The 27866-nt window shown below is 46.0% G+C and overlaps 2 protein-coding genes across 3 annotated transcripts in view; one reads left to right on the top strand and one right to left on the bottom strand.

The window, feature by feature from the left end:
* LOC140461091 (uncharacterized) overlaps positions 1 to 27866 on the top strand; it is a 63463-nt gene that overhangs the window by 31714 nt on the left and 3883 nt on the right. Inside the window, exons 4-6 of the mRNA XM_072555867.1 lie at positions 20940 to 21129; positions 22737 to 22833; positions 27735 to 27799. Coding sequence (XP_072411968.1) covers positions 20940 to 21129; positions 22737 to 22833; positions 27735 to 27799 — 352 coding nt within the window. The remainder of the gene's footprint in view (positions 1 to 20939; positions 21130 to 22736; positions 22834 to 27734; positions 27800 to 27866) is intronic.
* Positions 5281 to 12655, bottom strand: LOC140460203 (uncharacterized). 2 transcript variants are annotated; one of them, XM_072554615.1, is made up of 2 exons: positions 12528 to 12655; positions 5281 to 10730 (listed from the first exon to the last, which is right to left on the bottom strand). In XM_072554615.1, exon 2 carries the CDS (start codon positions 10391 to 10393, stop codon positions 9467 to 9469), a length of 927 nt encoding a protein of 308 aa, XP_072410716.1. In that variant the 5' UTR covers positions 10394 to 10730; positions 12528 to 12655; the 3' UTR covers positions 5281 to 9466. The 2 variants fall into 2 exon arrangements, with proteins under 2 accessions (XP_072410716.1, XP_072410717.1); XM_072554616.1 differs by having other exon boundaries at positions 12428 to 12644.

The raw sequence follows: 27866 nt of genomic DNA, 5'->3' as shown, positions 1-27866 counted from the left end.
AAGCTGTGATCAGTTCCTGACTGGAAGTGAACCTGCAGGTTTGTTTCCTGTACATTGCTAAAAATAAAACAGTGTTTTGCAATCCAAGCTGAGCTAGGAATTATCCTTCGTCAAGAGGGTGACCAGTTGGGGAAGTTGGCAAAATATTCACTTTCATTTTTAAACAACCACATATAATACACCCATTGACTGGTCAGGAGGGTGTGCAATAGGGTTTAGTGTTAGTGCTGGGAAATGTTCCTTTTGAACTCGTCTGACCTAAAACTGTCTACATTTAATTTATCACTTTCTAATGACATGGGACCTATCCCCATCTGTGTTCTTTTCAGTGTTGCAGGATTTGATTTCTCTTTTTTTCTTAAATATCTATGAAGTCGTGTTCTTGTTGTAACACTGAAATCCTAAGGGTTTTAATTCTTTAAAAAAAACTATCCCCATTGAGTCCAGGAGTACTTGACTGGCTCTCAGTACTTATGGTATCAGTAAACGAGGATCTTTCAAGGTGTTTCTGAAAAATGTGCTGGAGAAACTCAGCAGGTCTGCCAGCACCGTGGCAAAACAGATAGTGTTTCAATTCCAGTTATTCCTCTGCACAGAGGCTTCTAGATCTGCTGAATTTCTTCAACAGTTTTACTTGTTATTGCAGCACACAGATGGACAGTCTCTGTCCAGTGTGAATATCTGCATGTACAATGGTGTTGTGATCATTTAAAAACCAAGTCCTCCAGTTACAAAAATATTACCACTATTTTAACTGCCAAAGACCAATGTTCATTCTTTGGTGTTAACAAGAGAAAACCTCCTTCAACTGAACTTGTTTGTGAACTCGCTGGTGACTCACCAGGGATGACTAAGTGAATACTTTACTTTCCCACAGTCAGAGCAGGTAAAAAGTTTCTCACCAGTGTGAACTCGGTGTTACCAGGTTGAATGCCTGACTGAATCCCTTTCCACACAATTGAACGGTTTCTCTCCACTGGTGTCTCAGCAGATCAGTTGTGAGAGTGAAATCCATCCCACACATGGTGCAAGTGAACGGTTTCTCACCAGTATGAACTCAGTGGTGTCTTTGCAGGGAGGATGGCTGAATGAATCCCTTCCCTGACTGGGAGCAGTTTCTCCCGAGTGTGAACTTGCTGGTGCAACCGAAGTGTGGATGACGAAATGACTCCCTTCCCACACAGAGAGCAAATGAATGGTCTCTCTCCAGTGTCAACAGTTTGGATGACGATGTGAATCTCTTTCCCCCAGTCAGAGCAGGTGAATGTCTCCTCCCTAGTGGGACTGTGTAGGTGCGTTTTAGCTGGGGTGGGTAAAAAATCCCTTCACACAATTCCCATATTGCCACTGTCACTCTCCTGTGTATCTGCAATGGTGGGAGGGGAAGCAGAGCTGGGCGATTTAGTAATGAAGGTTTTCTCCCTCCACCCTTTGATCCCTTGAGTCCTAAGAACAAATGCAGAAGCAAAATGCTGGAAATCTGACATAAAAACAGAAAGAAGATGCAAATACCCAACAGGTCTGGCAGCTTCTGAAAGCATGATTGCAGTCAATGCCATCATGAACTGATTTTTTTTTAAAAATTGTATTCAGGATATCTAAATATTCTGTTCACACCGCATCTAGATACATCTCGATGCCTCTACATCTCCATTACTACCCTTTCAATTTGCCAAATGAAAACTTTTTGTCAGTTAATTCAGCACTGACAGGGCAGTCAGTTAAATCTGGGTGCTGTGACACATTAGAAATAAGCATACTGGACAAAATGAGAAGCCACTTGAAGAAACGTAAATTCATTCAGGAAAGCAAAGACAGAATCTTTCACGGAAAATCATGGTGAACTATATCTCGAGATTTCAAGGAGAGTTGATGATGTTTCAGTTGATAGGATGAACATGGACAGGCAAAGGTATTTGATAAAAGCTCCAGAGTGAGCAAAACCTAGATGTACAGGAATAAAAAGGACAACAATAACACTAATGTGAAACTGGCTGAGTGACAGAAAATAGAGTCATCATTCATAGTTGTCTTTGAACTGGAGGTAGTTTTTTTTAGTGGAGGCTTGATGTCTGCAACACACACTCCTTAGAATATCAGGACCAAGAAACAGGAAACTTGGCAGCAGGAAGAACAGGCTCAACTCCAGTTCGACCAGCAGAAATTGGGTTAGAGTACACATTGTAACATCTCAGCAGATTTCAAGTTTGCATGTGTGCACAAACATTTAAGAACTTTAAGGTTACTCAGGATTCAGAGCAAAATACAGTCAGGGACTGTAGCTCAGCAAAGAGCCTGAGATTGAGTCATGGACTCAGAATAAAAAGAAAACGTGAGGTACAGAGACAGGGACCTGTGGCTTGGCAAGGAGCCAGAATCAAAGGCGTGAGGTACACAATCAGGCCCTTGTAGCTCAGCAAGGATCCAGAAATCGGCAAGGGAAATGCAGGCAACATCAAAACCACAAGCAGCCCCACAGATGGTCCCCATGGCCTGGAGGAATGAGTGGTCGGGCAGAGGAAGGGCTCCAGAACAAGGGACGGGCCGAAGTGATAATTTCAGCTTTGTCAGTGGCCAGATCGGTCACGGTGCTCGCCTGGGAGCTGACACTCCAGAGGAAGTTATAGCACTACTCTGCCTTGAGAAGGGCCAGATAGACCAGTGCCTGTTGGCATGGTTAACCCAGAATAAGACCATAAGACATAGGAGTGGAAGTAAGGCCATTCGGCCCATCGAGTCCACTCTGCATTTGGAATCCCAGGCTGCAGATCCACCTTCCTGCATCATGAATGGTCAATTTTGGCACCAAAAATTTTAAATCGAAATAGAACGTGGAGAGTGATATTGGCGGCAATATTCATGGCATTGACATGGTTGACAGGGAAATTCCAAATAATTGTATGGACAGCACCACTTATGTAAATAGGGGGGCCAATGGTATATAGGGTGTTCACATGCAGTAATACCATTCCTGACGAAGGGTTTATGCCTGAAATGTTGATTCTCCTGCTTCTTGGCTGCTGCCTGACCTGCTGTGCTTTTCCAGCATGACACACTTGACTCTGACTTCCAGCATCTGCAGTTCTCACTTTCTCCCTGCTTACATGATGGACCCAAATTGGAGGTCTTGACTGGGGTGGGGAGCGCAGATAAACTACCTGCAAATATGGGGCCGCAAGGTGTGTGGAATTAGCAGCTGTAACCTTTGTGGAAGAACAACCAGAGGTTTTCAGGAAGAGGTGGTATATTCAAAGTAGCTTACGGTGGCAAAAACATTCTAGAGAAAGTTAAAGCACACTGAAAAACACGGAAATCAAAGTGCAGATATACTAACCAGGGAAGGAGTGCTCACAGGGATGACATGGCACAGAGGGACAGGACAGAGACATTTCGATCATAGAATCCCCAGTGTGGAACAGGCTATTCAATCCAACATATCCACACTGACCCTTCAAAGAGCATCCCACCCAGACCCAACCCTCGACCCTGTTCCTTTATTTCCCATGGATACTGCACCTAAGCTACAGATCCCTGAGTATTATGAGCAATTTAGCGTGGCCAATCCGCTTAACTTCCACACCTTTAGATGGTGGGAGGAAAGCCTAGGTTACGCAATGGAAACCCATGCGGACATGCGGAGAATGTGCAAACTCCACACAGACAGTCGCCTGAGGTTTGAATCGAACCTGGGTCCCTGGCACTGTGAGATAGCAGTGATAACCACTGAACCAGCGTGCCGCCCCAAAGTTTGAGCCTGTTGACCCCAAGCAAGACTTCGGGGGCCAGGATTGTGGCACCGCGTAGATTGGGGAAGGCAGTACAAACTCAGAAGGTTCTGTGGGACAAACACGTGCACCTTGTGGACTATAAACTAGGGGACACAGTGATGCTGACAGTGTTCTGAACTACATCTCTCCTTCCCCCACAGTGTGCTGGGCCCTATTTGATTCTTGAGAAATTGAGTCCTTCACTTTGCAAATTACGGCTGGGAACAGACAAAAAGAGCTGGCATCGTATAAATCAGCTCGAATTTCTCAAGGGGCAGGCAGCCCATATATTGTCACTCAGCCCAGGTACAAACTGATGTCCCTTGAGCTGGAGACTCAGGCTGAAGGTAACCTGAGAATCAAACCAGTGAACAGTCCTCCTTCTCCGACTATCAGAACATCCTACACACTCGATCAGAGTTCTTCCCCTGTGCCTGAACAGAGGAAGAAAGAGAGAGAGAGAGACCCCCCCCCCTCTTAATATTTAGATTAGATTAGATTACTTACAGTGTGGAAACAGGCACTTCGGCCCAACAACTCCACACTGACCCTCTGAAGAGCAACCCACCCAGACCCATTCCCCTGCATTTTACCCTTTCACCTAACACTATGGGCAATTTAGCCTGGCCAATTCACCTAACCTGCAATTTTTGGACTGTGGGGGGAAACTGGAGTACCCAGAGGAAACCCACGCAGATATGGGGAGAATGTGCAAACTCCACACAGTCAGTCGCCTGAAGCCGGAATTGAACCCGGGTCTTTGGTGCTGTGAGGCAGCAGTGCTAACCACTGTGCTCAAGAGATTGAGAAATAAAAGGGAGGAGCACTGCTGTCAAACTAACTCACTCCATTCTCATCTCGCTTCTGATCCAGATGGGAGCATGAGAGCTGTGATGTGACGGCACTGATGTGTATTTTAAAATGAGACGAGTGATGGTGTTCAGATTCTAAAAATATAATGGGGTTTTAAACTTTAAAATTTTCTGCTCATTAATATGACAAAGGGTCTCGGAAACTAAACCGTGATACTCACAGAAACTACACTTGATTGTTTTTTTTAGATGGCCTGCCTCACGGAAACGTAAAGCAACCAGACTGACTGCAGTTCGTATGTTCTTCTCCACCTCTATAGTTATCGGTGGATGTGTAGTTGTTGCATTGCGCGCTCACATGGGAAGCCTAGGGACCTGGGGGAATCTGAGATTTGATCCACCCAATGCTGCAGGATGCGAGGGCAGGATTCTGTGGGTTCACTAGCAAAAATGGTCACGTTCAGTTGTGATAACCAACTCACTGTATACAGGAAATCCAATGGAAGGTTCCCCTTTTGTTATATGTGTAGAGGTTCTACAGAGGATTGGTGAGGCTGTACTAAAAGCAGTTGTACCAAAATAAACTGCTCAGCCCACAGTCAAGAGGGTTTAGAAACACTGCATTGGTGTCCAGGGAAGCCAAAACTGGTAGCATCTTTAGAAAATGTGAAGTTAAAACAAAAACTGACCAAAAACAGCAGTGAGGACACCCACCATGAATTTTTTATTGATTTGTCTGTAAAATACTTCCTTCTTCAATTTCATGCTCCTTCATAATTTCATTTCACAATAGACACGCCACAGTCAAGAACGTGCAAAATAGCGAGAATTCTCAGAGAGGATTAATCAGCACTTTTTCATTGGAGACGTTCATCAGTACAGCCTTTGAGAGTTATAGATTGGCTGCCAAAGGTCAATTTAGAATTTATGAAAAGTTCACAATTTTACTGTGAACAGGTTTCTGAGATTTTTTGAATCAATCCTGTTGATTCAAAACAGGCAGGCCAGCACAGCAATTGACTGAGGTATCAGTGGGGGAGTACTTCGGGGACCAGCAACCCATTATTTTATCAGTTTGGAAATATTGATGGAAAAGGATGGGCCAGATCTAAGAGTTAAAGTTCTAAATTGGACAAAGGCCAACTTTGACTGTATTAGGCCAGAAATTCCAAAAGGTGATTGGGGGTGGATAGTCGCAGGTAAAAGAACGGCTGGAAAAGGGAAAGCATTCAGAAATGAGATAATGAGAGTCCAGAGACAATGATTCTGTTATTGTGAAAGGCAAGTCTGGTAGGTGAAAGGAATGTTGGATGGCTACAGAAATTGACGTTTTGGTCAAGAAACAGAAGGAAGCATATGTCAGGTTTACACAGCAGATATTGAGTGAATCCTTCGAAGTGTATAAAGGCAGTAGGAATATACTTAACAGGGAAATCAGGAAGACAAAAAATGGGACATGAGATAGCTTTGGCAAATAGGGTTAAGGAGGACTCAAAGGGACTTTATAAATACGTTAAGGACAAAAGGGTAATTGAGGAGAGAATAGAGCCAATTAAAGATCAGCAAGGCAGCCTATGTGCGGAACTGCAGGAAATAGAGGAGATACTTAACAAGTATTTTCCATCAGTGTTTACCAGTGGACCAGTGAGCATGGCATCAGTGGTGGGTAAGTTTTGGAAGGAATCCTGAGGGACAATAATTTCATGTGATTGGAAAGGCAAGGACTGATTAGGGATAGTCAACATGGCTTTGTGCAAGGGAAATCATGTCTCACAAACTTGATTCTATGACTCTAAGTAATGAAGAGGATTCATGAGAGCAGAATGATGGATGTAATTGAAATGGACTTCAGTATGGCATCTGACAAGGTTCCCCATGGGACACTGGTTAGCAAGGTTAGATCACATGGAATACAGGGGAGAACGAGACATGTGGATACAGAGCTGGCTTGAAGGTAGAAGAGAGAGAGGGTGATGGTGGAGGGTTGTTTTTCAGACTGGAGGCATGTGACAAGTGGTGTGTCACAAGGATCAGCGCTGAGTCCACTGCTTTTTGTCATTTATATAAATGATTGAATGTGAACATAGGAGGTACAGTTAGTAAGTTTGCAGATGACACCAAAATTGGAGGTGACAGAATACAAAGGAATCTTGATCAGATGGGCCAATGGGCTGACGAGTGGCAGATGGAGTTTAATTTAGGTGAATATGAGGTGCTGCATTTTGGAAAGGCAAATAAGGCAGGATTTATACACTTAATGGTATGGTCCTGGGAATGTTGCTGAATGAGGAGACCTTGGATTGCAGATTCATAGTTCCTGAAAGTAGAGTCGCAGGTGGATAGGATAGTGAAGAAGGCATTTGGTTTGCTTTCCTTTATTAGAGTATTGAGTATAAGATTTGGGAGGTCATGTTGCAGCTGTACAGGACATTGGTTAGGCCACTTTTGGAGTACTGTTTGCAATTCTGGCCTCCATCCTATCGGAAGGATGTTGTGAAACTTGAAAGGGCTCAGCAAAGATGTACAAGGATGTTGCCAGGTTTGGAGGGTTTGAACTACAGGAAGATGCTGAATAGGCTGGGGGCACTTTCCCTGGATTGTCGGAGGTTGAGGGATGACCTGAAAGAGATTTATAAAATGGCAAGAGACATGGATAGAATAAATAGACATGATATTTTCCCTGGGGTGGGGGAGGCCAGGATTAGAGGGCATTGGTTGAGGTGAGAGGGGAACAATTTGTAAGGGATTTAAGGGGCAACTCTTTCATGCAGAGGGTAGTGCATATATGGAATGAGCTGCTAGAGGAAGTGGTGGAGGCGGGTACAACTACAATATTTAAAAGGCATCTGAATGAGCATATGATTAGGAAGGATGTGGGCTAAGTGCTGGCAAATGAGACTAGATTAATTTAGGGTATCTGGTCGGCAAGGATGGGTTGGATCGAAGTGTCTGTTTCCGTGCTGTCCATCTCCATGATTTTACAAGGGGAAAGATTTCGGATCACAATTGGACACTGAGGCCCCTAAAGTTAGCACGGTTATCCAGAATGTTAAACTCCAGCCAGTTACAGGTCTGCTCATGTCAGCAGAGACAAACTAGATGCTTTCACAGGATGAATCCTGCCTGTAGTTAATGTGGACAATAGCAGCAGAATCAGAACCCTGCTTTCACTTATGAACGCACTGACATTTCCGCAGGGATCACAACTGAGGCATCCGTTCCTTCACATGGAACACGGGAACAGTCCCTTGCCAGTTTGAACGTAGGGATTCTGAACAAAGTGACACTGCACCCAAAACATTGACTCTGTGCTCTTCCTCCCCAGATGCTGCCATACCAGCTGAGTTTCTCCAGTAATTCCTGTCTTTGATTTGGATAACTGTCTGAAATGCTTCCAAAAGGAAGAGCCGCCGAACTGTCTCTCCTTAGTGTGAACTCAGTGGTATGACAGGAGAACAAACAACTGAGTGAACCCCTTCCCACAACCAAGTCAGGTGAATGGTCTGTCTACTCTGTGAACCCCTTGGCGTCCAATCAGGTCGAATGTTTGAGTGAATCCTTTCCCACACACTGTCTCCCCCTGTGCAAAGTCATTGGGGTGCAGCATGGCTGGATGAATTGTTGAACTCCTTTCCACTGGAAATGCAGTTGCAGGGCCTCTGCTCAGTGCGAACTGTCTGCTGTGACATCCGGGGGAAGATGTCTGAGGAAGCCTCTTCCCACATACAGAATAGATAAATTGATTACCCCCAACGGGACCACATCAATAACTTCCCAGCCAAGACGAAGATGTTAACCCTTTACCACAGTGCACACATTTCCACATTTTGTTCATGGTGCCAATGTTTCTGTCTCTCTCCAGGTTGGACAATCAGTTGAAGCCCTGACCCGACATGTAACACAAACACTGTGTCTCCCCACTGTGAATGATGTAGTAATTTTTCAAGCTTTTAAAACTTATAAACTTTTAAAAACCGATTCCACAGTCACTGCTGCCCCAGTATCCTCTTAGATTGTGTGTCTGTCACTGATTCTCACTGACTATTTGATTTGCTCTCCCGCCGACAAAATAAACATTCCTCCTTCAACTTTGCAAGATCAATGGTATTCAAGTCCTGATGGATCAAGTAGCTGTGTTGACGAGTGACATGAGGTTTGATTTGAGATTCTGAACAGGGAACCCTCCCCTTCTGGTATCCTGTAAAGGCGTTTACTCAAGTCCACAGTGACAGTCGAGGGTAGGTATTCAGAAAGGTAATTTCAGTTTTTAATAAAAGGATTTTCCTGGGTGTAAATCCGAGTCCCAGACAGCTTCCCTTACAGGCAAGGAGTTACAGAAAGTTCATGAGACTTTGCAGCTGAGTCTCTGTGCGAGTGACTAACACAGCATTTTCAGTGCAGGACAAGTCTCTGTTTGAAAGCATACTGTATTTTTGGCCTTGTTTTCAGTTGGGACTGATTTTCAACTTGCTGTCCAAATAAATTTCTTTCATATCTGCAGGGGACAGCAAGGATAGGAAACTGGGAGAAAAAAAAAATCAAATCACGTGGATGATTACGTGTCGCTTTCTTCCACTTCATTCTTAACCTGAAAAATTTTGGGTGTGGTGTGTCAGATTCCACAATACAGGATCACCGTGGAGAGCTTGGCTGTACAAAGCACTCGTAATCCCTTCTGCAAGCTATACTTCTGTGAATGTGTTGGCTTCATGTTAAAAATGTCCTGAAGCAAAAATATGAGAATCCAAATTCCGCAGCCCCTCTTTTCGCATTATTTCATGGTGTAAGGGAATCACTGGCTGGGCCAGCATTTATTGTCTGTTCCTCTTTGAGAAGATATTGGTGAACTCTCTTCTTGAGCTGCTGTAGTCCGTGGGGCACTGGGGTTCACTTATGAATGCGCTCGTGTGACATCAGGTTGACGGACTGAGTGAATCCCTTCCCACACACGGAGCAGGTGAACGGTCTCTCCCCAGAGTGAACTCGCTGGTGCACAATGAGGGTGGATTTCCTCCTGAAATTCTTCCCACAGGTAATGCAGCTGAAAGGCTTTTCTCCAGTGTGAACGCGCTGGTGCGTCGACAGATTGATCTTCTGAGCAAACCCCTTGCCACATTCGGAGCAGGTGAAAGGTTTTTCTCCGGTGTGAACCCGCTGGTGTATGAGCAAGCTGGCTGATCGAGTGAATCCCTGCCCACATTCCGAGCAGGTGAACGGTTTCTCCCCACTGTGAATTCTCTGGTGTGTCAGCACGTGGGCTCTCTGGGCAAATCCCTTGCCACACAAGGGGCACGTGAACGGTTTTTCTCCGGTGTGAACTCGCTGGTGGATGAGCAGTTTGGATGACTGAGTGAATCCCTTTCCGCACAAGGAGCAAGTGAATGGCCTCTCCCTGGTGTGAGTGAATTGGTGTACAATGAGAACAGAAGAGTGTCTGAACCTCTTCCCGCAGGAGGTGCAGCTGAATGGCTTCTGCTCAGTATGAATTCGCTGGTGTGATCGAAGGCCAGATGAACGAGTAAATCTCTTCCCACACACAGAGCAGATGAATGGCTTCTCCCCAGTATGAACTCGCTGGTGCTTATTCACCTCAGAAGAAGATCGGAACCTTTTTGTACAGCAGCTGCAGCTGAATGGCCTCTCCTCGGTATGAATTCGCTGGTGTGCCACCAATTTGTTTGACTCAATAAATCCTTTGCCACACATGGAGCAGTTGAATGGCTTCTCCCCAGTGTGAATGCGTTGATGGATTTCCAGCCGGGATGGGTATTTGAATGCCTTCCCGCAGTCCTCACATTTCCACAAATTCTCCATGGTGTGGATGTATTTGTACCTCTTCAGCTGAATGATTAGTTCGAAACTCGTCCAAACATGTACAGTCTCTCCCTGCTCGAATGGTGATCTCTTAACTGTGTGAATGACTGAAGTTCCTTTCACTGTCTGTACACTGGCAACACTCACTTATGACGCGCTTGCCTTGGTGCTTTTCCAGTCGCACCGATGTTTGTATTCTTTTCTCCAAAAGACAGAACAAATGTTTCTCCTTACATACTCAAAAGGCTGGCGATATTCAGATCCTGATGAACTGATGACTCTGCTGAACCTGGACAGGACATTTTGCTACAGTTTCAAATCTGTGCAATTGCTTCCCCTGGAAAATAAGATAACAAAAGTCAGTGAAGAAGTAGAACATCAAAACAGACTGTTCCAGTTTCTATGGAGTGCTTTTTCCTCTTTTTTTTTGTCCAGTGGTTGTTGGTGAATACTCTCTGCCCATCTTCTAGCATTTCCTTCCTTACCAGAGGTCAGACCCTCATTGAAACAAGGGCAAGACTTACACAATTAAAGATAGTGTTGTAGAGCAGGGAGACACAGGGGTTCTGGTTCACTACTCTTTGAAGTTTGCCTCACATATCGAGAGGGTAGTTAAGAAGGCATTTAGTACTTCATTGCTCACACCTCTGGAGACAGGAATTGGGACAACATATTGAGGCTGTACAGGACGTTTACAGCTTAAAATGTGTTGCTGGAAAAGCGCAGCAGGTCAGACAGCATCAAAGGAGAAGGAGAATCGACGTTTCGGGCATAAGCCCTTGTGTTATATGCAGTTTTGGTAATCCTGCTGTCAGAAGAATATTATGAAATTGGAGAGGGTTCAGAAAAGATTTACCAGGATGTTATGGAGTTTAGATTAGACTACTTAGAGTGTGGAAACAGGCCCTTCGGCCCAACAAGTCCACACCGACCCGCTGAAGCGCAACCCACCCAGACCCATTCCCTTAGATTTACCCATTCACCTAACACTGGCAATTTAGCATGGCCAATTCACCTAACCTGCACATTTTTGGACTGTGGGAGGAAACCAGAGCACCCGGAGGAAATCCACACAGACACGGGGAGAATGTGCAAACTCCACACAGCCAGTCAGTCACCAGAGGCGAGAATTTAACCCGTGTCTCTGGCACTGTGAGGCAGCAGTGCTAACCACTGTGTCACCATGCCACCCATGAGTTTGGAGGGTTTGATTTATAAAAGTAGGCTGAGACCTTTTTCACTGGAATTAGGCGTTTTAGGGGTGGCCTTATAGATGTTTCGAAAATCCTGCAGGGCATGGATAAGGTGAATACCAAGGGTCTTTACCCGAGGATGGAGAAGTTCAAAACCAGGGGGCATAATTCTGAGGTGAGAGGAGGAAGTTTTAAAAAGGGAATGAGGGCAACAAGTTTCAAAGAGTCATTCATGTGTGGAATTAAATGCCAGAGGATCTGGTGGAAGCAGGTACAGTTACAACTTTTAAAAGGTATTCAGTTAAGTGCATGAATAGGGACCAAAGGCAGGCAGGCAGGTGGAACCAGTTTAGTTTGGGAACACTGGTTTGGGTTAATTTACAACATCCTGAGGTCACAGGCGAGTTGGACTGAAGGCCCTGTTTCTGTAACATTATCACTCAATCATTCCCCCCCACCCCCAAAGTGAAATTATTGTTTATTCCTCTTCCACCCACATCCTCACTTGTGAACTTTCCTCCTCATGCTGCTCCAAATTGGGAACTATTGCGTTCACTGCTAGCAAATCATCAGAAAAAATATATATAAAGTCATCAGAATACTGCAAAATTTGGATAGAAATTGTGAATAAACAAACATTTCTCTGTGCTCTTCCAGCACCACTAATCCAGAACATTTCTCTGGGTTTGAATTCACTCTGTGCAGATCCTCTTTCCCCACCCACTTGTGACGTAATGCTACGCATGCGCCCCGATGTACTTTTCCCACAATAAAGATGGCCGCCCTCAATCGGCCACTGCCCCGCTTTAGGCCTGCCGCCATTTTCTGGTCTGCTTCAAACCTCAAGCCTCAAGCGTCCCGTTCCGAGCGGGAGGATTTCCCAGCGTTTAACAAAGCCGTCGAATCCGTTCCAACTCTTGTCGCTCTCGACTTATTCCCACCTTTGAACGTCTCGGCTCTCCCACAAGTCCCAGACCTCAGTTAAAACGACATTGCCGCTTGCGCACGGGGTGGGAACACCGACGTGGCGGATGGTCACGTGCCCAGCCGTCCGTTCGCGCCGATTGGCTGGAGGACCTGCCGCTTCCACGCGGTCCTCCAGGCCCGCCCCCTGCTCCCATTGGTTGGGTGTTGCCTTCAATGACGTGGCCAAGCCTGCATTGTTCTGGGGTGGACAAAGTCGAAATTCACCCAACACCAGGCTATAGTCCAACAGGTTTATTTGGATGCATTACCTTTCGGAGCGCTGCTCCTTCATCAAGTAGCCAGTGAAATAAGATCAGAGGACACAGAACTTATAGCAAGCAATCACAGTGTCATGCAATTAAAACGATATATTTAACAAACCTGGATTGTTGTTAAGTTCTTAAATCTTTTAAAATGGTTTGCAGGTTTTGGTTCACGAGTATGTAAATCCCAGAACTTCACTTAAGTCACGTTCTCACCGGGGGCAGCACGGTGGCACAGTGGTTAGCACTGCTGCCTCACAGCGCCAGAGGCCTGGGTTCAATTCCCGCCTCAGGCGACTCTCTGTGTGGAGTTTGCACATTCTCCCTGTGTCTGCGTGGGTTTGCTCCGGTTTCCTCCCACATTCCAAAAATGTGCAGGTCAGGTGAACTGGCCGTGCTAAATTGCCCGTAGTGGGTGAAGGGGTAAATGTAGGGGAATGGGTCTGGGTGGGTTGCGCTTCGGCGGGTCAGTGTGGACTTGTTGGGCCGAAGGGCCTGCTTCCACACTAAGTAATCTAATCGTAACAAAGTAACTCAAGCCAACCAAGCAGGTGCCATGAGGATGGATGAAAGGACACTGCACAACAATCACCAGACAGGGGTGTGCCCTCCCAGTCGCAGAACACGTCAGCGGGTCAAGGACATTCGCCCTCGGACATTCAGGTGGCCATCCTCCAGGGTGGACCTGGGGACAGGCAACAATGCAAAGTGGCCAAACTGAGGTTGATAACCAAGGTTAGTACCCTTGAGGACGTCCTCAACCAGGATGGCATGGTGGCTCAGTGGTTAGCACTGCTGTCTCACAGCACCAGGGTCCCAGGTTCGACTTCAGCCTTGGGCAACTGCCTGTGTGGAGTTTGCACATTCTCCCTGTGTCTGCATGGGTTTCCTCCGGTTGCTCCTCCCACAGTCCAAAGATGTGCAGGTCAGGCGAATTGGCCATTTTAAATTGCCCATAGTGTTAGGTATGTTAGTCAGAGGGGAAATGGGTCTGGGTGGGTTGCTCTTCGGACTGGTTGGGCCGCAGGGCCTTTTTCCACACTGTAGGGAATCTAAGGACCTTGGGTTCATGTCACACTCCAGGTGAACCCACTACATTGTACACTATCTCTCTTACACATACGCACTCACTCATGCAGACCCTTTGTCATACACACGCTCTCTCACACAGACATATACACCCACCTTCTCACAGGCTTATAACCCGTCACACTCACACACACTTTACCAAACTTGCACACACGTAAACACACACCCTCTCATGTGCACTCGCATTCAAATGCTCACATGCACACATTCATATTCTGTCTCTCCTGTATGCACACAGAGATATAAGTCTATGGGGTGAATTTGTATTTGTAGAATTATATTTAAAGATACATTCTATTTTGCTCAAACAATGCACGACCTATGGGCAGTCAATACAAACAGTCAATCTGTAAAGTATTTGGTAAATTCCACTTTGGAAATAGAACCAGTCTGACTCAATATTGCGATACAGACAGACTCTGACCTCACACCTTTAATGCATTGTCTGAGCTGATGTCACCTTATTTTATGAAACCTCAACTTATCTTGAGAATGTGGCTTAAAAGAATTTTTGGGATTTACATATTAATGAACAAAAACCTGGAACCCATTCTAAAATATGAAAGATTTAACAACAATCGAGGTTTGTTAAATATACCATTTTATTTGCATGTCACTAATTTTTCACTATAAATTCTTTGTCTTTTGGTCCTGCTTCACAACCAACTGAAGAAGGATCAGTGCTCCGAAAGCTAGTATTTCTAAGTAAACCTGTTGGACTATAACCCGATGTTGTGTGATTTTTTTTAACTTTGTCATCTTCAATCCCATGATGGTCTGAGCATCTGCAGTCTATGGTGAGACGGAGGGAGCTGGAGTGAGGATTCGGAGCTGCAAATCAAACTGGGAACTTGGTTCCCTGCCCAAACCCCACTCTGTGGTTTCTGCTTCACTTGATATCTCTCAGACACAAATGAGGAATTTGGTCTCTCAAAGGACAGTGATTGTATGAAGTGCATTCCTGCAAAGTTTGTCAGGATGAGGTGGTTCAATATGACCATCAAAAATCGGAACAGGGTGATGCTGTTCAGCCCATTGAGCATGCTCCTCTGTTCAATAGGATCATGACTGATCAGGTATTCCTCATGTCCACTTTCCTGCCCTGTCCCTGCAACCTTTGATTCCTGACTGATCAAGACTCCATCCATCTCAGACATGAAGTACACAAAGACTCTGCCCTCACTGCTGACTGTAGGCAGACAGGAGGCTGGAAGAACACAGCTCGCCAGGCAGCATCAGGAGGTGGACAAGTCGACGTTTTAGGTGTTCCACTGCACAGTCTGTTCAAAAGGTGCCCACTCTGAATAAGTTATCCACCTTGCACCTGAAACATTGACTTGTCCACCTCCTGATGCCACCTGTCTTGCTGTATTCTTCCAATCTCCTGCCTGTCTACTTTGGATTCCAGCATCTGCAGTTATTTTGTTTCACAACTCACTGTGGAAAGGAGTTCCAAAGACTCAGAACTCTCTGAGAGAAGAAATTCCTCCTCATCTCAGACTTAAATTGGTGTCCATTTCTTCTAAGAGTCTGCCCTCTTCTGCTTGTAGAATCTCCCATGAAGGGAAACAGTCTTTCAGCAGTTATCCCGTTATGCTTCTTACGAATCTTATGTACTTCAATGAGACCGCCGTTCGCGGTGAGACAGATATTTTAAAGGAGTTGATTAAAGGCAAAATTATGGGGAACCTCTAAACTTGAAATGAACAAAGAGCACTGTCAAAACTCAGCAGGCCTGGTTGTTTCTATGGAGAGAAAAATCATAAGATAGCAGAAGAGTAGCAGCACAGTGGGTGCCTGCTCACATGTGGCTCGTCTGCTCTGTCCATTTTTATTTTTACTTTTACTTTTATTTCTTTCACTTTTTTTCTCCTTTATCTAATTTGCAGCACAGAGGAGGTATCTTGGAAGTGATCAAGACAGTGTGAAGGGGGCAATCTGAACGTGATGGCAAGAGAGGTCTCCAACGTGGACAGCAGTCACCGCAAGTGATGGGAGAGTGGGAACAGGCAGCCCTAAGCAGTCCGAGGCAGGGAGAGTGGGAGTCAGCAGCCCCAGGGGTCAGCGGTGAGGGTGGGGGCAGGTAGCTCGAGGTGGCAAGAGTTGAGCAGGCTGCCCAAGGCAACGATTGGGGCAAGGTTGACCCCTTGTGAGGAGTGCAAACCCAGTATGGCTAGATGCATGTGATGTTGAACTATTAACTGTGTTTCTTTGTTGTTTTTCTATGTTTTAGTAAGAAGCACTGTTATGTCCAACTTCTTAATTTTCTTTCTTCGTTTTTCCGCTTTGCACCAAGTCCATTTATATCTATGATGGTGCCGTCAGTGACAGCTTGAAAAGTTTTCACTGTATTCGTGTCAGTGAGCGCATGTGATAATAAAGCTAATTCAATTCAAAAAACAGAGCCAAAGCAAAGGGAATGGTACAACTTCTTCAGAACTGATAAATAAGGGAATCAGAGGTTGGCGGGAGGGAGGTGGAGGAGGGTTGGGAATGGCATGCAAATAGATTTAAGGATTTTCAGATCAGCTTGCTTTCATTAGATGGGAGGAGAATTGTTGGATTGAATGACCTCTTTCTGCACCCATGTCTCACTCTGTGTCCCTCGCTCTCACTCATTCTGTACATGCTCCAGAAATTGTTCAGCATTGTGCCTGCGCACTGGTGTCCATTACCCATATAGTACTTACCTTGGCAACAGCAGTGTGGGCATTGGGACTGTGTCATCATCGAGTGGCTAAGGTGATAACATGAACTTCATGGAAATTTGATTGCATCCTTAGAGGGCAGACAAGGTCTGTGGATTAACACATGAACTGAAAATGTGTTGCTGGAAAAGCGCAGCAGGTCAGGTAGCATCCAAGGAGCAGGAGAATCGACGTTCCGGGCATGAGCCTTTCTTCAGGAATGAGGAAAGTGTGTCCAGCATGCTAAGATAAAAGGTAGGGAGGAGGGACTTGGGGAAGGGGCGTTGGAAATGCGATAGGTGGAAGGAGGTCAAGGTGAGGGTGATAGGCCGGAGAGGGGGTGGGGGCGGAGAGGTCAGGAAGAAGATTGCAGGTTAGGAAGGCGGTGCTGAGTTCGAGGGTTGGGACTGAGACAAGTTGGGGGGAGGGGAAATGAGGAAACTGGAGAAATCTGAGTTTATCCCTTGTGGTTGGAGGGTTCCTAGGCGGAAGATGAGGTGCTCTTGATTAACACATGAACACAATGTCAGTGGTTTTAACTTGTAGATTTCCAGTCTTATTGAGTCTGATATTTTCAGAGACATTTTATGTTTCTGCAGGTCTGATATAGAAAACCACTGTTATTTTCTATATCAATAGTTTATCTCTGTAAAGAGACATATTGTGCAACTAATGAGTAATATCAACAATGGTGCCTCTGCAAATCCACTGTGTTGACAGGCTCTCCAATATAGACTACCTCTCTCAGGCCAACGTCCCCATTATCAAGACACTGGTTGTGATCAGTCAGTTGCATTGGCAGGTTATGTCATTCATAAGCCTGACACAGGATTTCCAAGGAGGAAGTGAGGACTGCAAATGCTGGAGACCAGAGTTGAAAAGTGTGGTGCTGGAAAAGCGCAGTAGGCCAGGCAGCATCCGAGGAGCACTTTCGGGCATAAGCCCTTCTTCAGGAATGAGGCTGGTGTGCAGGCTGAGATAAAAGGTGGGTGGGTGGGGGGGGGGAATACGATAGGTGGAGGGAGGTGATGGTGAGGGTGATAGGCTGGAGAGGGGTTGGGGGCGGAGAGGTCAGGAAGAAGATTTCAGGTCAAGAGGGCGGTGCTGAATCTGGGGGTTGGGACTGAGATAAAGTGGGGGTAGGGGAAATGAGGAAGCTGGAGAAACCTACACTCATCCTGTGTGGTTGGAGGGTTCCTAGGCGGAAGATGAGGCCCTCTTCCTCCAGGTGTCATGTGGCCAGGGTCTGGCGATGGAGGAGGCCAAGGACCTGCATGTCCTTGGTGGAGTGGGAGGGGGAGTGTTCAGCCACGGGGCGGTTGGGTTGGTTGGTGCAGGTGTCCCAGAGGTATTCCCTGAAACGTTCTGCAAGTAGGCTACTTGCGGAATGTTTCAGGGAACACCTCTGGGACAACCGCACCAACCAACCCAACCACCCCGTGGCTGAACACTTTAACTCCCCCTCCCACTCCGCCAAGGACATGCAGGTCCTTGGCCTCCTCCATCCCCAGACCACGGCCACACGACGCCTGGAGGAAGAGTGTCTGATCTTCCACCTAGGAACCCTCCAACCACACGGGATGAATGTCGATTTCTCCAGCTTCCTCATTTCCCCTCCCCCCCACCTTATCTGAATCCCAACCCCCGGATTCAGCACCTCCACCTTGACCTGCAATCTTCTTCCCAACCTCTCCTCCCCCACCCCCTCTCCGGCCTATCACCCTCACCCTCACCTCCTTCCACCTATCGACCTATCGTATTCCCAGCGCCCCTCCCCCAAATTCCACCCCAGCTTTTATCTCAGACCGCTTGGCACACCAGCCTCATTCCTGAAGAAGGGCTTATGCCCGAAATGTTGATTCTCCTGCTCCTCAGATGCTGCCTGGCCTGCTGTTCTTGTCCAGCACAGGATTTCCAAGCCAAACTCTTTAATGTGGATTTGCGTGATCACAGCAAGAAATATCCAGGAGGACAGAAGAAACGGCTCAAGACCTTCTTCAGATTTTTGTCAAAACGAAGCAATAATCTCATCGACTCAGGACAATCTCTCGGTCAATGGCATTTAATTTGGAGAAACATTTATGAAAAGCCAACCATTTTGTGCATCTCTGATGATCCTGGAGCAATAATAAACATTAACCAGAGCCCATGAAAATGCTGGCATCCAACCAACTCACCTCAGCTAATACCACCTGCCCCCACCAATGTCAGTGAGTGTGGATCCAAAACTGAAGTGTTGAATCACTTCAGCATCCACGGCGCTGGAGTGGAAGAAAGTCATCCGCGAACCCCAGGGACTGTTTATGTGAAAGATCGGGTTTTCTAAAATGCATCATTGTAAGTACAGGACAGACATTGAGAATAAATTACTGGATTAGTGGTGCTGGAAGAGCACAGCAGTTCAGGCAGCATCCAACGAGCAGCGAAATCGACGTTTCGGGCAAAAGCCCTTCATCAGGAATAAAGGCAGTGAGCCTGAAGCGTGGAGAAATGAGCTAGAGGAGGGCCCCATTGAGAATAAATTGCTCTGGATGCTGTAATTATACTTTTCAGTCTGACAGTATATATCACTATCTTCCACACACTCCACCCTTATCTAAGTTTGGATTGCTAATTCACCTGACTATCCTTCAGCTTTTCCCCAAATCTCCTTCAGTGTAGATGCAGGCTTTTGCATTCAGAATCACAGTCAATTACTGTAAGAAATGGAAGCAGGAGGAGACAAATTAGCCCCTGGAGCCTGCTCCACCATTTAATATGATGATGATTGACTTTAACTCAGCCTCAACTGGACTTTCCTGCCCATTTTCTGTAATCCTTCAATCCATTACTAGCTAGAAATCTGTATCTCTTCATTAAATGAGATTTGCTATATTTATTGGAGCATGTATTTTGTCACAAAATGCAATGAAAATTATCGCATAATATCGCCACTTTCCAGTGCCATCTTAAAACGCAGAATAATAAACCACAACGCAGAATATAAATGCCAAAAAATAAAGAAGATGACAATTTGATTTATTGTCACTTGTACCGACGTACACTGAAAAGCTTTTATGCAAGCAGTACATACAGTTCATACCATTAAAAAAAATGCTTGGACAGAGTGACGCATTCAGGCACTACCAGATATACAGGACGCGCATGAGGCAAGATCAACATTAACAAGATCAACCTAATTTGAAATAATAAAGTCCATTCATCAGTTTGATAACAGCATTGAAGAAGCTGTTCTTGAACCTGCTGGTACTTGCATTCAAGCTTCTGTATTTTCTACCTGACAGAAAAGGTTTTAGGAGAGCATGACTGGGGTGAGAGGGATCTTGAATGATGTTGTCAGCCTTCCTGCGGCAACGAGAGGTGTAAATGGAGTCCATGGATGGGAGGTTTGCTTCTGTGATGGTCTGGGGTGTGCACACAACCTTCTGCAGTGTCCAACTGTCCTAGGATGAGCAGTTGCCACACCAAACTATTATGCATCCAGTTGACGTGCTCTCTCGGGTGCATCTGTAAAGATTGGTGGTTATGCCAAATTTCCTGAGCTGCCTGAGGAAGAAGAGGCATTGTTGTGCCTTCTTGACCATTGACCTACAACGTCCAGGACAGGTTGTCAGTTATGGTTACACCTAGGAACTCAATGCTCTCAACTCTTTCAACCTCTGTTCGATTGATGTAGACGGGTGCATGTTCTTCTATGTTCTTTTTGAAGTCAATGGTCAGTTCTCTTGTGCTGACATTGAGAAATAGGTTATCATTTCATCACGTCACCAAGCCCCCTATTCTGACTCATCGTAATTTGATATCCATCCTACCACGGTGGTGTTGTCAGGAAACTTGTAGATGGTGTTTTTTCAGAATTTTGTAACCAGGCCATGGGTGTACAGAGAATACGTTAGGGGACTGAGAACACATCCTTGGGGTGACTCAGGTGGGGAGTGTAGGTACCAGTGCTGGGTGTTATTGTGGAGGAGTTGCAGTTGTCTCTCTTTACTATGGTCTATGGGTCAGGAATCTGAGAATCTGATTGCAGAGCTACAGCTGAGACCTAGGTCTTGGAAGTTTGAAATCAGTCTGGAGGGGATAGTAGAATTGAAGGTGGCGCTGTAGTCAATGAGCAGGAGGTTAATATAAGTGTCTTTGTCATCCAAATGTTCCAGGGATGAGTTCAGGGTTGGGGAAATGGTGTCTGCTTTGGACCTGTTATACTGGTAGGCAAGTTGCAAGGGATTGAGGCAGGTTAGGAGACGATAGTTGATCTGGGCTGTGACCAGCCTCTTGAAGCACTTCAGGATTATGGGGTCAAAGCCACTCGGCAGTGGTCATTAATGTACATTGCATTCTTTCTTAGTTACTGGAATGATGGCGGTCTTTTTGAAACAGGTGATGATTTCAGCATGTGGGAAGGAGAGTTTGAAGATGTCGATGAATACCTCCAACAGCTGGTCTGCAAAAGATATAAGTGCTAAGCCAAGGATGAAAAATGAGGACGGGGAGCCCGATCATGCTGTTATGAGAGATGAGAAGGGGCAAAGGCAAAAGTACTGGTGCTAGGTAAACCACAGTGGGTGGGAAAACATCATCACAGAAGAAGCAAGCCACATCAGTTTTGGAAGGTGGGATCACCTGAATAGATGCGACATAGGTGAAGGAACTGGGAGAATGAGATGGATTCCTTTCAGGATGTGCGATGTGACGAATTGTAGAGAAGGTAGCCATGGGGGTCCATGGCTTTGTAGTGAATAAAACTAAAAATCACACAACACCAGGTTATAGTCCAACAGCTTTTTCTTAGATTACTTACAGTGTGGAAACAGGCCCTACGGCCCAACAAGTCCACGTTGACCTGCCGAAGCGCAACCCACCCAGACCCCTACACCAACACTACAGGCAATTTAGCATGGCCAATTTACTTGACCTGCGCATTTTTGGACTGTGGGAGGAAACCGGAGCACCAAAAGGAAACCAGAGAAGACAAGGGGAGAATGTGCAAACTCCACACAGTCACCTGAGGCGGGAATTGAACCCGGATCTCTGGCGCTATGAGGTAGCAGTGCTAACCACTGTGCCACCGTGCTGCCCGATCTTACTGTTCCACCCCCTTGCATGTGTTCTAGTGCCTCCTGCTGGTCTGGTACACTCACTCACAGGATGAGGGTGTCACCGCACGGGCCAGCACGTCTTGCCCATCGGGCTGTTAAGAGCGAACCGTATCGCTGTGGGTCTGGAGTCATATGTAGGCCAGACCAGGTAAGGATGACGTTTCCTTGTCGAAAGGACATTAGTGAACCCAAATGGGTTTTTTCTTGACAATCAGCAATGATTTCATGATCATCATTAGACCCTTCATCCCCGATTCTATCCTGACTCAAATTCCACCATCTGCCATTGGTGGGGTTTGAACCCAAGGCCCCAGGATGTTAGCTAAGTTTCTGAGTTGCCGGTCTCAGGCTGATTGACGGCGCGTCACTGACCAATAGGAGGGGAAGCAAGCGGGCTGGCGGACCAATTGGAAGCAGCTAGCCCTCCAACCAATAGGGGTGAATGAGGGGGCAGGGCGGGAAGGAAAGTGTCAGAGGTGGACACAGAGGGAGGGTGGATCCCACCACTCATTTCACAACGGGGCCCGGCTGATTGACGGCGCGTCACCGACCAATAGGAGGGGAAGCAGCTAGCCCTCCAACCAATGGGGGTGAATGAGGGGGCAGGGCGGGAAGGACGGCGCGTGATGGGTAAGGATGCCGGGGCAGCGCCACCGTCATTGGCGTCTGACTGACTACAGGAGGCGGATACGGAAAAGCAGGAGTTACAGCGGACACCGAGAGGAAAATCGAGTCAGTTCGGGCTGTGCGGTTCTACGAACAGCCAGCGTAGGTCGCAAGATCCAAATTAGAAACTCCCGGTCACGCGTTTGCAGCGAACGGGAACGGGCTGCTGGTCTCCGGTTGTTATAGGCCCCGGCGTGGTGCGGCCATTTTTATTAGGGGCAAGATGCAGCAGTGCGCACGCGCATGCTTCCGGGGTCAGGGCGGGGCGATTTGAGGAAGAGCATTGAGACTGCAAAATGAAACCAGGAGAAGTGCATGTCTTTTGTAGGTGTCTGTGCTGAAACTGACAGTGATTTTTGTTTTGTGAATTCATTTTACAGAATGTTGATTGAGAGTAATGGGATCTCAAAACAAGATCTGTCAGCCCACCCATTGGGATGTGAATATCACTGGCATTTAACTGTGGAAGGAAAAAAGGTTTGTTCTGTTCTGGGCTGCAGGAAAACATCTTTGATATGTCTAACTCCAAATCAGCAAGACATTCAAATTTGTCTTAGGGCATATGCTCAATTCTGGGCCCTGTAGCTGAGAAAAGAAACTTTTGATTTGAGAGGGGAGGGGAGGGGGTTGGCGGGGAGGGACCGTGGGTCTGGTTAGCACTGCTGTCTCACAGCGTCAGGGACCCAGGCTCGATTCCTGCCTTCGGTGGCTGTCTGTGTGGAGTTTGCAGATTCTCCCCGTGTCTGCGTGGGTTTCCTCTGGGTGCTTCAAGTTTCCTTCCGCAATCCAAAGATGTCCAGGTTTGGTGAGTTGGCCATGCTAAACTCCCAAAGTGTTCAGTGATGTGTAGGTTAGGTGTATTTGTCAGGGGAAAGAACAAAGAAAATTTACAGCCCAGGAACAGGCCCTTCAAGCCTGAGCCGATCCAAATGGACTGTCTAAACTTGTCGATCAATTCCAAAGCATTTGTAACCCTCTACTCCCCACCTACGCATGCAACTGTCCAGATGCATCTTAAATGAAACCACCGTGCCTGCCTCTACCACCTCTGCTGGCAATGTGTTCCAAGTGCCCACCACCCTCTGTATGAAGTACTTGCCGCGTGTTCCCCCTTAAACTTTCCACCTCTCACCTTGAAAGCATGACCTCTGGTTATTGAAACCTTCACCTTGGGGAGAAAGCTTGTCTCTATCCACCCTGTCTCTCCCCTTCATGATTTTGTAAACCTCAATCAGGTCCCCCCCTCAATCTCCTTTCTTTTTTCTAGTGAAAATAAACCCAACCTACTCAACCTCTTCATAGCTAGCAGCTTCCATACCAGACAACATCCTCATAAACCTTCTCTGCACCCTCTCCAAAGCTTCCACATCCCTTTGGTAATGTGGTGACCAGAACTCTACACAATATTCTAAATGCAGCCGAACCAATGTCTTGTACAATTTTAACATGACTTAACAGCTCTTATACTCAATACCCTGTCCGATGAAGGCAAGCATACTAAATGGCTTCTTGACCATTCTATCCAGCTGTGCAGCAACCTTCAGGGTACAATGGACCTGCACTCCCAGATCTCTCTGCCCATCAACCTTTTCCAAGGCTCTTCCATTCATTGTATAATTTGCTCTAGAATTAGACTTGCCTAAATGCATCACCTCACATTTGTCTGGATTGAAAGCCATCTGCCACTTTTCTGCCCAACTCTCCAGTCTATCTATATTCTCCTGTATTCTCTGACAGTCCCTTATGCTTTCTGCTACTCCACTAATCTTTGTGTCATCTGCAAACTTGCTGAGCAAACCAACAGGGGAAATGTAGAGTAGTAGGGCAAGGAAATGGTTTTGGATGGGATGCTGTTTGGAGGGTTGTTATGGACTTGTTGGGCAGAAGGGCTTGTTTCCTCACTAGGGATTCTATGATTCTATAAATTCTTCATTTGTAAATACCTATAGACTTTCTTTTAAAATTCCTTATGGACTTAAATTCCAGCACCCTTTCAAGTGGAATCTTCCAGATCCTGACAAATCTTTATCAATCCTGAACTTGCTGAAGTCCATGTTGAGTCTGAAGGGTTATAAAGGGATGAACTGAAAGATGAGGTGCTGCTCCCTGATCTGCTGTTCAGGTGCTTTGGAACAGTAAAGGAGTCTGAAGTCTATGTAGGGTGTGAGCAGGTAATGAAAATGACAAGGCTTCACTTTGAGTACTCCTTGGCTCAATGAGAGTGTTTTGGATTTGGATGACAACAGAGAGGGAGGCGAGACAGGGAGAAGGCGCAGCTGAAAGATTGAGTGCGGTGCTCCTGCTCAGTTTGGGTCATTCAGAAAGTGACACAGTCCCAATGGAAAGATCCAATTGGTAAGTGATAAGTATTTTCTCACAGGTTTGAAATATAATATATCAGCTTCTGTAAAAGCAGGGGCTTTCAGTTTTAATAGAAATACTTAAAATGAAGGAAGGCCTTTTGTTCAATTAAATTCTCTTAATGGGAGTAACTATGTTAATTTACAGGGAAGCAATGACAGGAAACCCCAGACCTCTAGAATGTACCTATTGCACAATCTGGGATTTAACGGAAGCTTCTGGCGTTACTGACTGCTACACATGCAGGAAGTGTGTACATCTACAGCTGCTGGCCAACCACTTTTCAGAGCTGGAGCTGTGGGTGGACACACTGTGGAGCATCTGCCACACTGAGAATGTCGTGGGCAGCAAAGTGAGAATTATACAGGCTGAAAGGAATAGGTGACCATTAGGTAAAGTAAAATGCACAGGAAGGAAGTGCAGGAATACCCAGTAGTCATCCTCCTGTCAAATAGATATACTGCTTTTGCTACTGTTGGGAGTGATTAGATTAGATTACAGTGTGGAAACAGGCTCTTCGGCCCAACAAGTCCACGCCGACCCGCCGAAGTGCAACCCACCCATACTCCTACATTTACCCCTTACCTAACACTACGGGAAATTTAGCATGGCTAATTCACCTGACCTGCGCATCTTTGGACTGTGGGAGGAAACCGGAGCACCCGGAGGAAACCCACGCAGACACGGGGAGAACGTGCAAACTCCACACAGTCAGTCGCCTGAGGCGGGAATTGAACCTGGGCCTCTGGCGCTGTGAGGCAGCAGTGCTAACCACTGTGCCACCGTGCCACCCCAGTGGTTGGGGATGGCCTCGGGAAATTCGCAGCAGCCACCTTCATGGCACCACATTTGGTCTGCGGCACAGAAGGGAAGGAAAAAGGATGGCAAGTCTAGAGTGACAGAGGATTCAATAGTCAGAGATACAGACAGGCACTTCTGTGGTATGTCAGATCTCTAGCACCAGCATCTGGGATATCATGTAGCAGCTGCTGGCCATTCTGGAGCTGGAGGGTGAATAGCCAGGAGCTGTGGAACACGTAGGTACCAACAACACAGATAAACAAAGGGATGAGGACGTGAAAGCTGAATATCAGAAGATGGGAGATTCATTGAATACCCAACCTCAAATAGAATAATGTCAGACTTTCTCCCAGTGCCAGATCTAGCAAGAGTAGGAATAAGAGGACAGATCAGATGAATGCAAGGCTGCACAAATAATGTAACAGAAGAGTTTAGATTCTGGTGGCATTGGGCTGTTTTTGTGGGAGTTGGTTCTTGTATAGCCTAATCCATTATCTCCAGGCAGAGATGGAACAAATCTCCTCTTGGGGGGCTTTTGCTCATAACGTTGGGGTGATTTTAATGTGTTATAGCAGGCAAGTGGGAACTAAAGTGTAGGCTTAGATGGTCAGATTCAGATCAGGAAATGTGAGTTACAGTTAGTTATTGATATAGTCAGCAGTTCAAAGAGACAAAAGAAAGAAGGATTAAACAAGTTTTAGATTTTTTTCTTTGTATATCAGTCCTGAAGCCTCAGGGATACGTCTGGTGAACATTCTTTATTCTCTCTCAATGGACTGGGCATCCTTCCTTGGGAAAGAAGAAAGATGCACACTATACTCCAGGTGTGGGCTCACCCAAAGCCCTTACAGAAAGATACCCTCTTCCACTAGTCAAAAACTGTCATTATGAAGGCCAAAGTATCATTTGCATCCTTCATTGCTTGCCATTCCTGCCTGCTTGCTAAAATAGAGAGGCACAGAGCTACATGGGACAAAATTGGTTCAGGGTCTCGGATACAAAATTGTTGAATGCAATATCCCCATGGTATCCATGCTGGTCATCAAGCACCAATTTTGTCTATTCGCATTTGCTGGCATTCAGCATGTAACTTATTGCAGTGCCTTGTATGACCAACTAAACATTTCTAAAAGGTTGCAATTGTTCCTACATCTGTTACTATTTCAGATACTGGCAGACCTGCTGAATGTCTTCAGCATTTTCTGATTTGCCACCATTTTGTTTAAGCACTTAATTTTGTAGGTATGCAGCAAATGAACAGACGTTTTGGTTCAAGTTGTCCGTGCCAGCCAAATATGTTAGACAGATCTTGTTCCATTTGCTAACATCTGGCTCAGATCCCTCGAAATATTCCTCTTCATGTCCCCATCCAGATGCCTTTTAAATTTTGCAGTTGTGCCTGTCTCCACTACATCCCCGGTAGCTCATTTTATACAGGCACCACCCTCTGTGTGAAAAGATTGCCCCACAGGTCCCTTTCAAATCATTTTTTACCCCCTCACCTTAAGCCTATGTCAGCTAGTTTTGAACTCCCTTACCCTGAGGAAAGAAAGTCCTTGGCTATCTATCCGTTGCATGTCACTCATGACCTTATAAACCTCTCTCAGGTCATTTCTCCACCTCTGACATTCCAAAGAAAAAAAGCCCCAGCCGATTCAGCATCTCTGTATGTTTCAGCTCTCCAATCCCAGCAACAAAATTGTAAATCTTTGCTGAATGCTTTCAGGTTTAGAAACATATTTTCTACAGCAAGGAGACCTGAACTGAACGCAGTATTCCAAAATCGGCCTTACAAATGACTAACACAGCCACAGCACGAGGTCCCAACTCTTACTCAATGCACTGACTGACAAAAGCAAGCATTGCTAATGCTATCTTCACCAATCTGTTTTCCTGCAACTCCACTTTCAATGAACTCTGCTCTTGTTATTAACCCTTCGGAGGGATTGACGAGTACGGGGAGAAATCAGTAAAAGGCTTGAGTTCTAAATCTATAAAATGCCTACCTTTCGTGCATGCCCCTCCTTCCTCTGTGGCTTTCTGTTTTGAGTAAACACTGACCGATTCCTTTCCCTGAAGATGATCTGGGAACCAGTTCAGTTTTAATGATAATGCCTCCGTATCATCTCCGCAACTGACCAGGTTCTTTTGCTATCAGTTTCACAACCCTGTGTTTTCTTCTTTTTTTTCTAATACATCTGTTTTGTTTTTGAAAGGTTGACAATTGCAGGCTTCAAATGAAACCACATCCAAATCTGGCAGTCACTCTGTTTATCGCAACGTAATTATCTCAGGATTTTGAACATCGAAGAAAAAGCACCATTCTCACCGGGGAAGAACACATCGTC

Source organism: Chiloscyllium punctatum, chromosome 36 (genome assembly GCF_047496795.1).
Source record: "Chiloscyllium punctatum isolate Juve2018m chromosome 36, sChiPun1.3, whole genome shotgun sequence".
In the NCBI taxonomy this organism is placed as follows: domain Eukaryota; kingdom Metazoa; phylum Chordata; class Chondrichthyes; order Orectolobiformes; family Hemiscylliidae; genus Chiloscyllium; species Chiloscyllium punctatum.
The sequence above is the reverse complement of the archived record's forward strand: the minus strand, read 5'-3'. Positions and strand labels throughout refer to the sequence as shown.

Coding starts and splice junctions, on each gene's coding strand:
- LOC140460203 (XM_072554615.1), bottom strand. CDS start 10,393: ATGGAGAATTTGTGGAAATGTGAGGACTGCGGGAAGGCATTCAAATAC.